Below are 17193 nucleotides of genomic sequence, written 5' to 3' on the forward strand. Positions count from 1 at the left end.
GGCGGGCCTAGGGGTCCAGCCTGGGGCTCACTTACCTGTGTGAGATGAGAGTACGTTGTGGGCTAGCAGTAAGTTATTACAGCTTCCTGGGATGGTGAGAAACCCAAGATGGGAGGCCCTCACCTACCCTCTCATTAGCTTGTGTTAGGCGCAGGCGCTCATAAATGTTTATAAATGAGAAAATGCACGGGTGAATTGGGTGCATGGGTGTGATGCTTTCAAGCCGGGTGCAGGGAGATGGGATGTGCGGAGCCACTGCGGTGGATTTGCCTCCCTACTGCCTTCTCCTCCCTGCTCGCCTACTGCTGTCCACTAGTGCGGGCACACGCTGGGGCAGTGGGTGCTGGGGCCAGGAAACAGAGTCCGGAGGCCCAGCTGCGAGCAAAGCAGAGGCTATGCCAGAGGTGAACTGCGGAAAAGCGCCCGAAGGAGGGGGCGGGGTTAGAGGAGGGTGAGAGCGCGCGGAGCCGCAGGGAACTAGACGCTCAGAGGGGCGGGGGTGTAGTGGGCGGAGCTATACGGGCGCGCGGCGCGGAAGGGGGCGGGGCTACGAGAGGGAGCTAGAGGTGTGGGGATCGGCGGGAACGCACCACGCGGGGGATAGGGGCGGGGCTACAGGAGAGGGCCGAGGGGGAAGGGGGCGGGGCCTCGGGGGAGCGGGGAGGGGCGGGAACGCGACGCGCGGGGTAGGGGGCGGGACTACAGTGGCGGGCCGGGCGGAAGGGGCGGAGGAGGGCGGCCTCTGGTGACGTGTCGAGGTCCTGGCGCGCACAATGGCCGGGGCGGGCGGTGGAGCCCGAGCCCCACCCAGTGCGGAGCGTGCCGCGGCCGGCGCAGGAGGCTGAGCGCCGCGGCCGCCGAGCGCGCCGGCGCCGGGCCATGTACTCGGGGAACCGTAGCGGCGGCCAGGGCCACTGGGAGGGCGGCGGGGCCGCGGGCGCCGAGGGGCCGGGACCGGCGGGGACTCTCAGCCCCGCGCCGCTGTTCAGCCCGGGCACCTATGAGCGCCTGGCGCTGCTCCTTGGCTCTATCGGGCTGCTGGGCGTCGGCAACAACCTGCTGGTGCTTGTCCTCTACTACAAGTTCCAGCGGCTCCGCACTCCCACCCACCTCTTGCTGGTCAACATCAGCCTCAGCGACCTGCTGGTGTCCCTCTTCGGGGTCACCTTTACCTTCGTGTCCTGCCTGAGGAACGGCTGGGTCTGGGACACCGTGGGCTGCGTGTGGGACGGGTTTAGCAGCAGCCTTTTCGGTGAGTTGGGCTGGGAGGAAAGCATCCTCCCCTCCGAAAACTTCCCGTTCCCTGCATCGCCACCATCTCTGCGCGTCCCCTGGCCACCCAGCCCACTCCCAGTTCCTCCCCGCGCGGCCTCCCCTCCAGCCCGCCCTGCAGTTCAGCTCCCGCGCCGGCCTCGCCTCCGCTCGTCCGCCCCGCGCCGCATGGCTTTTCCTTCCTCCTTCCTTCACCTCCTCTCGGCCTGCGGCGGCCCCGGCTCTGTGCCTGTGGCCGCCCCTCTCCAACGCAGCCGGCCCGGCTTCAGCCCCAGCTCCTTCCCAGCTCCCTCCAGCCACTGTCCAGTTCATCTCATTTCTCTGTTTTCACCTCCCGATATAATTCAACAGGCCACGAAACAGCGGCTTTACACTTTGAGGAAAGAAACGAGGGGCTGTAGAGTCAACAGATTCAAGAAAAAGTAACTCATGAAAGCTGGAGAGGGGGATGAGAAGAGATTTAATTCACTCAATATTGTTTTCTAAAATGAGAAGTAGAAATGTAGCCGAGTGGCAGTGTGTATTTCTTTTCTTTAATTTTGCTCATTAGCAGATGTAAACCTTTGAATGCTTCCTAGGAAGTGAAAGAGCTTCATTCAGGTCTTCAGAATGCAAATTGACTTGTGGCTCATAAGCTATTTTGACTATATTTTACCTCCTTAGTGGTTCCAGCACACCAAAATCTAAGGTGAGATTACATCTGGCTCTGAGAATCCCACCCTAGATGGACAAATAATTAGCTGTGCAGCCAGTAGATTTCATTAAAGTAGAACTTGATTGTTAAAATGAAGATTTATTTCAACAATATTCCTAATCCTGTGGAAGATTCAAGTCTCACTGAGACTTGACATTTTGAAGGATGATTTACCCAATGTATCGTTGAGGACATGATTTTCGAAGCTTGGCAAGTACCTTTTTGTGTGTGCTCCAGGCATTTCATTTGTACAGGCTGTGAAATGAGAATGTGTATTTCTCAGGTCTTAAAGTTCCTTAAAAAAAAAAAAAATCCTGAAATGTATTGATAATTTACTACTGCTTTTATCTTGGCAGGTTTTTGAGAACAAAATCTTTGCAGCATTATCAGAAATTTTCTTATTCACCAATCTCCTATGTTGTGGCAAATCCAAATATTTGATATAACTCACTCTTTGGTATTTTAAAGGAAACCAGAAAAAAAGTAATAGAAATCATGATTTCATTTATTTGATTGGTTCAGTGATTCTAATATTCCAATACTACTTCCCCCCTCCTCAATAAGCATTAATGTGAGAATTTCATTTATACAAAGATTTGAAACTTGGGAGGGGGCTGTTAAGTGTATGTAGGTGGTAATATAGATGGCTAGGTGATTATATTATTTATATTTAAAATACCTGCCAGGCAATTTTTTAGGCAGGCTAAGTTTTCAGAAAGAGGGTGATCGAAGCTTAATTGTGAAGTATCATCAGTAACGCTCCCTGAGATGGGCAACAGGTGTTTGATCACAGACATGAAATTTCTTATTTCCAAGAAGTGCTGTTTATGTGCTGGGAAGTTCTGTTTCTACCTGGACTTTGTGCCTGGGGCTTTAAAAACAGGGTGTGTGGAGTTCTTTATTAGTGCTAGCCTTCTCCCTCTTCCTTATCTCCTCTCTGTGACCTCACTCTGCTGCTGCGTCTCCTTCTCTTCCATTGCTTTTTCCTCCTTCATTCCTCTCCCTGCTCATGTCCCATCCTAGTCAGAAGGGATTATCTAAAACTGGTAGAAACGTTCACCACATGGTGTTTTGACTTCTGTGTTTCTCTGGGCATACAGTTACGCTTTCGACCATGACTTTATCCCTGATTTTAAATTAGAGGTGGAAACTCTGGGCTGAGAGATTCAGAGACTTGTTTAAGCCCTGGGAGACAAGTCAACAGTGGAGTTATGATAGAACTTAAAAAGTTCTTAGCCAGGATTAAGAATTTCTTTGCGTGAAGTAAATTCCAAGGATTGTGCTCCTAGATAAGAGTTAAAGTCGAAGAAAGGGAGGGTACATCCCCACCCCCACCCCCATTCTCCCTGAGCAAGAACTAACATGGAGTGTTGTAGGGGGAGGAAATTTAAAAATTCCCAAAGTGGCTGCTTGTTTCCACTGCCCTATCAAGTGGAAAGCCCACTGGCCCAATGACACGAGAGTGGGTTCTGCTCTGTCGCCTGGCTAACCGATTGTATGGAGTTTCCCAGTCACTAAACTCTCCTGCCATCAGTTTTGTTATGTCATGGAGGAGTGAGCTAAATGTTCTTTAAGGTGGTTCTGTCCTATGTGCTTGGTGTTTTGAGGACTCTTTGGACATCTGTGGGTTAGAAGGTGCCTGGTTTTAGCACTTAGGCTTTGTATCTTCTGCTCTGTCTCCTAAGCCAATAATAAGCACATGGTGTGGTTACACTTCCTCATATACCTTCCTGGGTTCTGTCTTCCTCTGCACACCCTGCTGGAAGAAAGCAGGGTAAGTAATGCATACATACATATATGAACAGGCTGGGCGGCTGCCTCATTTTACCGCTCAGTTCCTGTTTTTTCAGGGAATGCTGACAGCAAGTAGAATCCCTGATATTCTTGAGGCAGAGGCTTTGACTAGACAGGACTGTTAAGATCGCCATTTCACTTAAACTGACCAGTCCATTCAGTGAACTAGTCGATTTAATCCAATTTTCGGTCGAATGGCTTGTTTTACAAATGTCCAAGGTAATTTGTCATCTTAGCCTAGGCAGGCCCATTTAGTACTGATCTAGATTTCAGTGAGTGTACTGGTAGGGAACATTAGTGTTCAAAGAACGCCCCCTCTAGCTGCACGATGACGATGACGGCTGAGACATCACATGGTGTATATATAGTGTGTCAGCCTGAAAACTGCCAGGGCAGTATGCCTTACACCCCCTTCGCTGTTGCCCCTTTAGCCACACAAATGTTCTGTGCATGGTGTATAACCAGCGTTATGCCAGAAGTTAACGGGGGGGGGGGGGGGGGGTGGTTTCTTCACTGCCACCTCCCACCCCCTCCAAAAATCCAAATAACATATTAATCTTAGCAGAGGATGTTTAGATAGGCCTTTATCTTGGGATACAGAGATTCAGGGTCACAGAGCCAGAGGCTGGCAAAATGCAAGCCACCTCATGCTCACTTGGATTTCACAAGTAGGTATTATTTATATGAATATATTTTAACTTAGAAAGGCAGAAATTCTCCTTTTTAACTTACACCTAAAAACACGTGTGTGTATGTACGTTCATATAAAGATTTGTTATAAATGCGTGTTCCCTTCAGTAGACCTTTTATGCACCTAAATATTTCAAAATGCCGGTTGTTTGACTGAATTAATCCCTTTGCAATAATCTGGTTAATTCACTAAAATAGTCTCATGATGCTACCACGAGATCCTACGGGAGGTTTTGGCACGCAAATGTCTTTCATTCAGCTGTTCTAAAAACACCCACTGACTAAATTGGCCACAGAAATATTCCTCGTCATGACAATGTGCACATAGTATGTAGTCTGTTTCCATAAACAGGTGGAACCACGCATTTCTTATAGTCTAAGCTCACAGTTCTGTATAGTTTTATTCAAATATTAGTATTAGAAAAAGCAAAACTTTAGGCACCTGGATAGCTCAGTCGGTTATGCGTCCTACTTCAGCTCAGGTCATGATCTCACCGCTCGTGAGTTTGAGCCCCACATTGGGCTCTGTGCTGACAGCTCAGAGCCTGGAGCCTGTTTCAGATTCTGTGCCTCCCTCTCTGCCCCTCCCCTGCTCACACTCCTGTCTGTCTCTCAAAAAGTGAATAAATGTAAAAACAATATATATTTAAAAAAAGAAAAGCAAAACTTCTAGAATTGTATTATGAAAGTTCTTTATTTTTATGGGACATTATGATGTCCCCTCTTCATTATTATGTAATTTGGGGGGTAAATCTCTGTTGTTTTCAAGAAATTAGAAAATATGTAAGAAAGCATTTAATGACTTGCTTTCATAGAGGCTTATGTCCTAACAACAAATCAGACTCCAGTGGATTGTAATTGCTGTTGCATGAAATTACTTTTCTCTTAATATTGTTTACAATTGTATTCTTTCTTGAATTTTCTTCTTTCAGAGAAGAGTTCCAGTCACAAATGCATGTGTGATGCATTTTGACATTTACTGCTAAGATGAAATACAGAAATGAAAACCACACATCCGTTTTAGTGTTCTCAGATGTGATTAGATATATTTTATCATATTTTTATGCTACTGACCTAAGGAAAACAGTATTAAGAAAGGGTGACAGTTAAACAGCTAGGACCTGCAGCCTCAGTACTTCTGGGATGAACTGGAATACCACAAGGAGAGATTTATTACGGCGCATTCACGTCCCAGCTGAGCCCTCAGCCTAGACTCATACGTGTTTCCTTTATCGGCAGTTGTCAGCAGACGCTTTGTCTTCCAGAATGGCGGACAGTCTCCCCACAGAATTCGATGTGATCATAATAGGGACAGGTCTGCCTGAATCCATCCTTGCAGCTGCGTGTTCAAGAAGTGGTCAGAGGGTCCTGCATCTCGATTCAAGAAGCTACTATGGAGGAAACTGGGCAAGTTTCAACTTTTCAGGATTGCTCTCCTGGTTGAAGGAGAACCAGCAAAAGAGTGATGTTGCAGAAGAAAGTACTGCCTCGTGGCAAGGCCTGATTCATGAAACAGAAGAAGCCATCACTCTGCGCAAGACGGATGAAACCATTCAACACACAGAAGTTTTTTGTTACGCCAATCAGGATATGGATGACAAAATTGAAGAGACTGATGCTCTGCAGAAAAATCCTTCCTCACTGACATCTAGTACTCTCACTAAACCTCTGGATTCTGCATGCTTGTCTGAAGAAACACACTCATATGTCACTAGCTACGAAATGCCTGCCAAAGACATTCCAAAAAATGATGGAGAGATTTCACTAGAAGTAAGTGGTGTAGAGGGCCCCTTGGCAGAAGAAAAATATTGTGGAGATGAAACTTGTAGACACACAGTTTCAGGTGGAGATACAGATGAAAACAAACCTATAGAGGAAGACAACACTGATCAACTAAAGAGAAATAGGATTACTTACTCTCAAATAGTTAAAGAAAGCAGGAGGTTTAATATTGATTTGGTATCAAAGCTCCTGTATTCTCAAGGGTTGCTGATTGATCTTTTAATCAAATCAAATGTTAGTCGTTATGCAGAATTTAAAAATGTCACTAGGATTCTTGCATTTCGAGAAGGAAAAGTAGAACAGGTGCCTTGTTCCAGAGCAGATGTCTTCAATAGCAAAGAACTCACTATGGTTGAAAAGAGGATACTAATGAAATTTCTTACATTTTGTTTAGACTATGAACAACATCCTGACCAATACCAAGCTTTCATGCAATGCTCATTTTCAGAGTACTTAAAAACTAAAAAATTAACCCCCAACCTCCAGCATTTTGTACTGCACTCCATTGCAATGACAGAATCATCTTGCACTACAATAGATGGCCTTAAAGCAACAAAAAACTTCCTTCAGTGTCTTGGACGGTTTGGCAACACTCCCTTTTTATTTCCCTTATATGGCCAAGGAGAAATTCCCCAGTGTTTCTGCAGGATGTGTGCAGTTTTTGGTGGAATCTATTGTCTTCGCCATAAAGTTCAATGCCTTGTAGTTGACAAAGAATCTGGAAGATGTAAAGCAATTATAGATCACTTAGGTCAAAGAATAAATGCTAAATATTTTATTGTGGAGGATAGTTACCTTTCTGAGAAAACATGCTCAAATATACAGTATAAGCAGATCTCCAGGGCAGTGCTCATTACAGATCAATCTATACTAAAGACAGATTCAGATCAGCAAATTTCCATTTTGATAGTGCCTCCAGCGGACTCAGGAACATGTGCCGTTCGTGTCACAGAATTATGTTCTTCAACCATGACCTGCATGAAAGACACTTATCTGGTACATCTGACCTGTTCCTCCTCTAAAACAGCAAGAGAAGACTTAGAGTCAGTAGTAAAGAAACTATTCACTCCATATACTGAAGCAGCAATAAATGAGGAGGAACTTACAAAGCCAAGACTCTTGTGGGCTCTTTATTTTAATATGAGAGATTCCTCCGGAGTCAGCAGAAGCTCATATAATGGCTTACCGTCCAATGTTTATGTCTGCTCTGGGCCTGACTGTGGACTGGGAAATGAGCATGCGGTCAAGCAAGCTGAAACACTGTTCCGGGAGATCTTTCCAAGTGAAGAATTCTGTCCCCCACCTCCAAATCCAGAAGACATTATCTTTGATGGTGATGATAAACAACCAGAGGTTTCTGGAACCAATAACATAATCATGGCCAAACTAGACTCCTCTGAGGGAAGCAAAAACCTAGAAAGCCCAGGGAAACATCTTGAAAACTAGGAAGAAGCAAACTGGAAGTGCTATTTTGGGCCTTCGTCCTGGCATCAGAGTATTTTCATTTAGAGGACAGTTTCCTATATGAGTAATTAGAACTGGTTATATGATGGATGCTGTGTAGATGTTGTCTTTAGTTCTGTTTGAGACATCAGTCATTGGATGTCTTTGTTAACCTATCAGTAACTGATTGACTGTTGGACAAGGTTAACTTTATTTTAGTATTGGGTGTATAAGTGAGGGTTCCATATTAGCAACTGTGCTTAACGGCAGGTAATATATATCTACTAATGATCTTCAGATTGTATTTGTCTATAACAACAATAATACCTAAGGAATATTTTAATTAGTTTTGCAGTTATTACAGTTGCTACCACCTCTGAATAGTTACACAGTAAATTATGTGGGTGTTTTGTATATGATATCAATGTACAGACATGATGGTAGCAATAGCAACTTACGCAAGTGCCAACTGTTAGAAGATTAGCTTTGCATGTTCCTTTATTTGTCAAGGTCTGGTGTTTACAATACACTTTGCAGGTCAGTTCCACTTTGCAGTTCAGTTCCCCCGTTTGACTCTTGTTAACCTATGAGTCAGGGACACCACCACAATCAGAAGATTACAGAAAGTGCTGGAGAATTCATTTAGTCATTGAAGAGTTCATTCTTGGGAAGTTTGTCCCAAAGGAAGTCTAGGGCATAAGGTTAGTTCTGATTTAATACTTCAGAAAATTGCTGCAGAGCCCTGTGCTGGCACCTAAAAGAAAAGAACTTCCAACACTCTAACTCAGGCCAAAAGGAAAAAGTATCTTGCCCCCAGGAAAAGGTACTTCAGATTGGCTGTTATGAAATTCCTAAGAAGAAATGGAGTGAGGCATTTCTAACCTGGGATTACAGATGGTTTCTCAAAACCATCCGTAGATTTCTAAACAACAGAAACATTTTTTTTCTAGAACCATCAGAAGCCAAAACTGTTGTACTACAGTTGTGAATATCTGTGGAGTTGCGAGAAGAGGTGAACTCCATCCACTTCAGTCTCCTGTTTCTGTTCCTTAGAATGATAATCCTACAGGAAGAGAGCCCATTAAGCCAATTTTTTGTTCTGGAATGGAGCATTTCTGTGTGTTAGGCGCTTATTGTGCTTTCTAAGTACAGTTTCTCAACAACCCTGTGAGGCTGATAGTGAATAGATTTTTAAAGAAGAAAGATAATTATTAATTTGCTCAGGGTCTGGTATGTGTAGAAGAGCCAACAGTGGAATCTAGGCTTTCTTCTAACATTAACTGTTACAAGAGTGCCTGTACTGTGGGAGGGGAAACATGCTCCTGGAAGTCAGTGCAGCATTGCTCCAGACTCGGGTCTCTCAGCTGATTCTCATCAGGGAAATGGGAAGATTAAGATTAATTAAAAACATAGTTTAGAGCAGCGGAGCTCCTGGCAGCAGAATTTGGCTAAGTTTTGACAAAGTAATGCTTTTTAGAGTATCTTTTGATCTGAACAACATGCTTATAAGAAATGCAGATGTTACTAGGCTAAAAGGTGAGGAAAAGGAGAAAAAGATTTAAGAAATTTACAGCTTACTGGAAACAAGTCGTGAATTGGTCTTAATATTTATGCATATTTTGAATGTGATAAAGTGGTTTTATGGGGTATATTTTTAGGTTTAAACCCATCAAGATAATTTCAGCATCTATAGAACTATACTTTGCCGAATTATTGTGAGGATTAAGTTAGGTAATGTGTATGAAATCCTATCAAAGGAATGCCCCTAGATGACATTAATATATAGATTTATTACACTTCCACTCACCATTCCAACTGATACTTTGAATAATTTGACAGAATTGTGTAAAGTAGGAAAATATGCAAGGAAAGATGGATTTGTCTTTTTAACTTAGGGGAAAAAAATGAGAGTCTTGCCCTTAAACTCCCTACTCAGCATCATAGTATATTTAGAAAGTTTAGGATTTAAAGACAAACCAATTAGAAAACAAGTAATTATGAAATAACTACTGGTGCAAAGACTAGCCTGGATGTCAGTATGAAGAAAGAATGGGGCCCACTTTACATATGATAAGGCCATTCATTCCAGATGAATTAAAATGTTGATTATAAAGGTAAAAATAAAAAGACTACAATTCTCATCCCAGCAGCACAAAAAAAACTTTATGGCAGTGAAAAACATTATTGGGAAAGTAGGTGAGATCAACTAAAGAAAAATGAAAAATGGACACCAAACAGGAAGAAAATGAAAAGATTGGGCTAAAAAAAAAAAGCTGCTAGCATTACACATGAATAAAGTGCTTAATGTTTTTTAAAAAGTAGATGTAAATCATAAGGCTTTCTACTCTTTACTAAGCATATTAATGAAAAGATAGAGTACAAATGAGAAGCTACAAATAAAAGTGAATTGTTGGAATGATAATTCAGATTTAAATAGTATTAAAAATGCAAATTGAAACAACTTTGACCTAGTTTATGCTATTACAGCAAAACATTTTAAAATTCACGTGTCTTCATGTCAGCATTATTATATTAGTAATTTTTAAAAGAATTATTTAGATGATTACAACAAGAGCTCTGTAACCAATCTTTTTTTGCTAAATCAACTCACTTCGAATAGCATATGCCTGGGGAAGTATTTAAAAGAAAAATAAGGTACTTATACAAAGATATTTCTAGCAATTTCATTCATATAGGTTTAAAAAAAAAGCCCCAAATTGGGAAATGGATGAGCAGATTTTGATGTATTGGTATTGCTGTTGTAGACTGTTATATAGTCATTAAATGATATTGCTATATGTAAAATTGTATGAACAAATGTTAAGTGAGATTCAAAAGTGTTAAATTATTTTATGTACTGATTATATTTATGTAAAAATTTAGGTATCTACATTGAGAAGAATCAGAAGAAAACATGTAATTAATTGGAGTTTAACAATAAGGGGTTCTTTATTTTTTTTCTGTAAAATATTGTGTGCAATACAAATAAAAAATAATTGGTAACGTGGTTTACTGATTTGGTGATAAAGTTACTTTTTTTTGGAAACTTCTAAAATTCTCCTTCAAATTAAAAAAAAAAATGTTAGAGTCAAAATGTTAAAGTCAAAAGATAATTCCAAACACATGGACAGAATGTTTTACAACTCTTGATGGAAGGGACTTCTTGGTTAGGATGGATTTTGTATCTTTTGTATCTTTTCTTAGTTGCTCAGTATTAAGAAATAAGAAGGTACACTGTGACAATTTTTTTTTTTAATGGAAACCCCAGAACCAAGGGTGGAAATAATAGAAATAATATTAAGGCATTCTAGGACATCAATATGAAGACATTAAATACTAATTTAAGTGTGGACCCAAATCCAAGAATGCCAGGGAACTGAAGGATGGATTTGGATTCACAGACATGGCTAAGCCTCCATCTAAGGAGTACTCTCAGGGAGACCAGCTAAGGCCAAATCTCAGGGGACTGAGGATGCTACCAGACCCTTTCTACCTGTCAGCCTGACAGATCCAAAACAAGATGATTGACTTCAACAAACATCAGTTGAATATCAACTATGGGTTATGAATTGACGTTAAGAGTTCAAAATAGAAAAATGGATACGTTCTTTTGTACCTGAGAACCATTCTGTGAGAACATAAAACCTTCTTATCTTAATGAGAATATAAACGTTTTCTATCCATCATACTCTCCATTATCACTACCACCACTCCCTTCCCCAAAACAAAAAGAGAAATCTGATTTGAGATGCACAGCATTCCTTTGTAGGGTGCCCAAACCGTTTACTACAGTTGGAAACAAGTAGTTTAAGAGTTAAAAGGTAGATCAGTTAATACTTCCTGAAATCGATTTCAGCTAACATTCAGTTAATTATGTTTCTGACATTAATCGGAAGTTTTTTGTGTTGCTCAGGGGAAGATGTAAAGAGAAGGTACAAGAGATTGGGTCCCAGGAGCCCAGGGCACTGAGAGCCTCGGGAGTCAGAAGTGTAAATAAGCCAAAACGATGAAGCAGATCATAAAGTGTCAAGGTCAAGAAATTCTGATTAGGATTATTTTTATTTCCTTCCCCTTGGGCGCACAAACAGAAGTCATTCTCTTACTGCATTAAGGTAGTTGCCTCATCTTTGAAGACTTTAAAATTTTTATTTCAGTATTTTTACCTTCATCATGAAGAGGCATTGCTTCTAGTATAGTTATTCTTTTAACCAATGACCTAATGTATTCACATTTTAACAGCAGGGGATACAATACCGCCAGCTCTCTAAGGCATGAACAAAGAAGCTGATTTCAGCTGAAAGAATTGGACTGTAACATGCATATTAAGAGAGCAATTCTGCCACAGCACCGGTAGGAACACAGTGCTTTTTTCTCTTGACAACTACATTTTCTTACATGAACCTCAGGACAATTATGTCAGGTAAGAAAGGGCAGGTATTTATACCCATTTTCTAGATAAGACCAGGAGGAATTGAGTGTCTGACCTGGACGCACTCCTAGTAAGTGTTTAGAATCGAAGTCGAACTTGCCAGGTTGCCTGACTCTCAGCAGAGCGGTCTGTCGCATGTAAGAGTGTGTAACACAGAAATCACTATTATAAAAGTGGCTCCTAGAATCTGAGCGTACATTTGTTTTCCAAAAAAAGCAAAAGATCTTCCTATAAATTAAGATTTGTGTCATTAAAGTGGGGGACGATGGGTTGGAAGTGGGTGAAGGGTTAGGATTACTCAGGCTCACGCCCGAAATCAAAGCAGACTATCCTGGTAACTTATTTCAAGAGCTTCATCTCTCATAGGCAGTGTCTGCTGGTTCCTGCTGTTGTCTCCCTGCTGTTTTTGCTGTTGCTAAATATGTGTTTAACTAACACTCTGAAAAACTAATATGAATAAAGGCATGTCTGCCGTTAGAGGAAAACGGCTTCAGAACTTCAGTGTTGACAAAGGTTAATAGGAAGTAAATATCTGTTTGTAGTTGGGTCAGGAGATCCATCTTTAGGCATGTTCTAGTTTTAAGAAAATAGGAATCCTTGCGGATGTTAGTGCCATGGACTTTATGCCAGTTCTTTTTATTACTCGCCACATAATTAAACCTCTTGAGCACACCATGTCTGTTTGAGACTTGTGTTCCTTTATTTATTCATCCCCTATAGTTAAAAGTAGAAATATTGCTAAGTCAGTATAGGGAAGTGTTATTTTTGCATTATAAGTTAATTTCATCATGATGACAAGCTTAAAGTTTTTATCCTAATTTCAGCATTTCTATTACCAATTATAAAGAAGAAATTGGGGGGAAATGTACTGCCAAGGAAGAGCAGAGAATCTTGTTTTTAGGCAATTAATGTAATTGTTAATTTCCTAAAATGATTTCAGTGAAGTATTATGGAGAAATGAACTGTATGTCCTTCTGTTCTTTTAACAGTCCCGTTTTCTGACTGCATAACACTATTTTTAATGGCCTCTGTTGAAACAAATACCAACCAGGTGTTTATTAAAAGGAAAAAGCAGAAGGTGGGAAGTCATTTGTCATGGAAGTATAATCTTTAAAGGAAAGTCTGAGTGCAGTGTACCTCCACATTCTCTGCAGTGTCTTGCACCTCACAGGTGGGCAAAAATAGATTTACTGGTTGGAAAGAGCAACTGGCACTTTAAAGCACCTCTTTCCTTCCCTGTCCCCCGTTTACCTTCATCACCTCATCCCAGACAGAGGACTCCTGGTGCTAATCTCTGGGGAAATGTATCAGAACCATGGTCTGGGGTCTTTTTATTGGTAGTACAGATCATTAGTTTTATGATAAGCCTATGTGTGTCAATAAAAATACCTAAAAATAGGGAACGTTTTTAATAATCTATAAGATGTTCCACCTAATACCTTTACTAATTTTCTCCCATCAAGGTAGTTATTCTCAAACCTGGGTGATTTTGCCTTTCAGGGGACATTTGGCAATGTCTGGAGACATTTTTGGTTGTTAGAACTAGGAAGGGGGTGCTATTAGCACCTAGTGGGTGGAAGGCAGGGACGCTGCTAAACATTCTTCAGTGCACAAGACAGCCCCCTCCACCCCCCCCCCCCCGCCCCAAGGATTATCCAGCCCCAAATGTCAATTGTGCCAAGGTTGAGAAACTTCATTATAGTCAAGTTTTGAATATTTATAATGAATTTGTTTTTCTTTCTTTTACCTTTTTTCTTCCGCATCTTCTGACTATAAGTGCTTCTTCAGCAGGGTCATTGTCAGTGGGAACTGCAGTCCTGGCTGCTCCCCTGTGTTCCCCCCCACACACACCCCTGTCTGCCCCTCTCAATAGTGGCTTCCTTCTGAAGCATTATGATAACTCAAACTCCAAAACAAAACTCAGAGAATTAGAGAATATATCTCATCCTGCCCCAATTGTCAGTATAGATTAGAGATTTTGTGGGTTTTTTTTTTAATCATTACATCCAGAAATAAAATAATTCTGCAAAAACATTTATAGAAATGCAGGATGATATTTATTTTAGTGTTTTTGTAATATTAACTTATTCTTTTAGATGATATCTTTATATTGCAAACAACTACCTCAAAATCAACATAAAAATATTTTAATATACTTTTTTTAGAGGGGTGCAGTTCACTTGACAGGCTATAGGCAAATTAATCAAATTACATGTATATAATAATATCTTGTGAGTTTCAGAGAAGCCAATCCAAGACTAAATAAACCACCCATAATTGATTTGTACCCACATTTACACTCACTAATGGTTCACCAAGCAATGAGAGAGTGTAGAGCTTGACATTTTATAAACAGGGGTTAGCAAAACAATACCTAAATTGTAATGGAATGGGTTTGCATTGTTAATGTGGGGAAGAACCTTAACTAAATTACACTGCAAAGAGAAACAGGGTTCAGTACAATGACACATTTATGGAACACTGTCCTCCAGTTTTTCTGCTGGATCCCGGAAATGCAGAGATAGTAACTGTAACTAACACTGAGCACTTCCTCTATGCCAAGCACTGCTCTAAGTGTTTGCTATATTCCTCTTACTTAATCCTCATAACAGCCCAGTTGGGTACATGCACTTATTATCCCCGTTTTGCAGATGGGGAAACAGACACTGCAAAGACAAAGAACTTGACCAAAACCACACAGCTGGTAAGTGATAGAGCTGGGCTTCAGTGCCAGGGAGTCAGACTCCAGAATGCACAGGCGTAACTGAGATGTGATGTGGGGTTTTCAGAAGGGGTCAGAGCAAGTCCAGGAACAAGTGCCAGGAGCTATTCTAATATCTTTATACATATCATCTCATTTTTAAGATAACCCTGTGAGTCAGGTATTAACGTTGCCATGTGTAGATGAGAAATCAGGCTCATAATTTCCCCAAAGTTATAGAATTGGGAAATAGTGGAACTCCCATGCCATTAGGGCTGACACTGGTGCACAGCTCACTACTGCATCAATCAGGCTGTGATCACTTCTGTGACATAGGTATGGGTATAGACAAACTTCAATGGATGCACAGAGAATTTATTTTGTCTGACTAGGGAAATCTAGGAAGGCTTCATGGAAGAAAAAGCCAGGGCCCTGAAGATCGAGAAGGATTTCTAAAGGCCATTGTGAAGAGCATTCCACACACGGAGAACAGAGGAAACAGGCATGGGGACAATGAGGTTGCCTGCATGATGTGGAGAGGTGGGGCACAGGGGATAGGGCCCAAAGTATCAATCATGTTGAACCACGATAATTTTCAGTTGTGTTGAATCATACTAATTTCCAGTCTGTGATATTTTCAATACCAGGGGACTTGTATTCAGTGGATAATGAGGAGCCGCTGAAGTTTTTCTAAGTAAAGCTTGTGTTTAAAGGGATACCTGATGGCAATGTGGAGAGAAGCTGGGAAGGTGCAGAGACTCCGCGGATGACTGGTAAAGAGGAGAAATATGATATGGCCTGGGCAGGGCGGTCAGAGTGCAACAGGCAGAGAAAAATATGGACCTAGAAAGAAAGAGAAAAGAGCTGAGAATGACTAAATTTTCAGCATTGGTACTTAATGAGTGGAACACATTTAACCAAAATTGGGAACAGGTTTTGAGGAAAAACAAACGAGTTTGGTTTGGTCATACAAGGATCAGGAGTAGTTCTGGAAGGTCTTAGAGAGTTTTGTATGCTAGGGCATTTTTGACTTTGTCCTAATGGTATTGCACTTAATGTCATTAAGCAAGGAAATGGGCTGCATCTGGATATGTATGGAGGATGAATCCAAGGGCAGCAGAAATGTAGAAAGGAGACCGGATAGAAGGCTACGGAAAGAGACGATGAGAGTCTGAACCAAGGTCATAGCAGTGAGGACAGAGGACAGACTTGAGAACAACTGGGGACATTAAATCAGCATGACTCAGTGATTGGTTGTGAATCCTTTGAGGAAGCAAGAGAAATCAGAAGACAGTTGAGAAGGAACTGGTAGATAGGGACGTGTTGGGAATGTAAACATGGCACTCTGCTGGGTTTGATGTGGTAACTCCTGCTCCTGGATTAGTTCCTGGTGGGGAAGATTCCTATTCTAGGATTCTTGGGTATACATTGTTTTTTGTCTGTGTGTTTTTGTTTTTGTTTTTGTTTTTGTTTTTGTTTTCTCCTGGGCTTGTTAAGCCTCAAGGGTATGAGTCAGAGGCTGCCAGTACCTTGATTACCAGAGAGCCCATCCAAGACTTAGGCCACATAGAGAGCAAGCAAGCCAATGATGGGAGGAGAGAGGCAGCACTCTGATGAATGATTTCAGACCCCAAGTTTACATGGTTCATGTTCTATTTCTATTGGACAATGTGCCTGCAGCCAGTGCCACTTTAGACTTCCCAGTTATATAAAATATCCAGGTTTTTTTTCCCCTAAAGGAAAAAAAAAGTGACATAGAAATAGGAAATGAGGTAGGAGAGGTGTTATAAAAGCCAAGGGGAATTTCAAAAAGAGCCTGGTCTAAGGTGTTGGTATTACAAAAAGGTTGGGTATACTAATGTTTTAGCATTAATCAATTGATTTAAATTGATAACATTTATCAATTGATTATCAGTTGATAAAATTCTAGAACAATGGCTTTAAACTGAAGAGTATTTATGAATCAAATGGGAACATCTCTAAACTACAGATTACCAGGCACCACTCCCTCATTCTGGGTTGGTGAGTATACAGAGGGCAACTGTAATTGATTGATGGGTGGGTAGTGGGTTGTCATGCCTTGTGACATAAATAAGTGGGAATAAAATAAGTATCTGATGATACAATGGTATTTAATCGGATACAATGGGATTTAATGTATCTTCTGGTGCATATTTTGGCAAGTTGTATTAAAAGCATTAAAATTTTGTCCATCATCTTACCCAACAATTATATTGCCAAGAATTTATCCTAACGAGGTAATCATAGATGTATGGAAATATATAGCTGATAGATTATAATGTCCATGGCTAATGCTTATTAGGTGTGTACTACAGGCTAAGTATTGTTATAAGTGCTTTATGCATATTAACTCTTAATCTTTATCCC

General features: G+C 41.3%; 2 protein-coding genes across 3 annotated transcripts in view; both read left to right on the forward strand.

Annotated features, from left to right (window-relative positions):
• Positions 1-772: 772 nt before the first annotated feature.
• Positions 773-17193, forward strand: part of OPN3 (opsin 3) — a 43668-nt gene continuing 27247 nt past the window's right edge. Inside the window, exons 1-2 of one of the 2 annotated variants that reach the window (XM_047840598.1) lie at positions 773-1252; positions 5383-5718. In XM_047840598.1, coding sequence (XP_047696554.1) covers positions 880-1252; positions 5383-5423 — 414 coding nt within the window. In that variant the 5' untranslated portion in view covers positions 773-879 and the 3' untranslated portion in view covers positions 5424-5718. Of the gene's footprint in view, positions 1253-5382; positions 5719-17193 lie in introns of those variants that run through there. The other variant, XM_047840597.1, reaches the window with a different exon arrangement.
• On the forward strand, positions 1144-10682 carry CHML (CHM like Rab escort protein). Its single transcript, XM_047840596.1, has 2 exons — positions 1144-1252; positions 5690-10682. Exon 2 carries the CDS (start codon positions 5717-5719, stop codon positions 7676-7678), a length of 1962 nt encoding a protein of 653 aa, XP_047696552.1. The 5' UTR covers positions 1144-1252; positions 5690-5716; the 3' UTR covers positions 7679-10682.

The sequence above is a fragment of the Prionailurus viverrinus genome, chromosome F1, assembly GCF_022837055.1.
Source record: "Prionailurus viverrinus isolate Anna chromosome F1, UM_Priviv_1.0, whole genome shotgun sequence".
In the NCBI taxonomy this organism is placed as follows: Eukaryota; Metazoa; Chordata; class Mammalia; order Carnivora; family Felidae; genus Prionailurus; species Prionailurus viverrinus.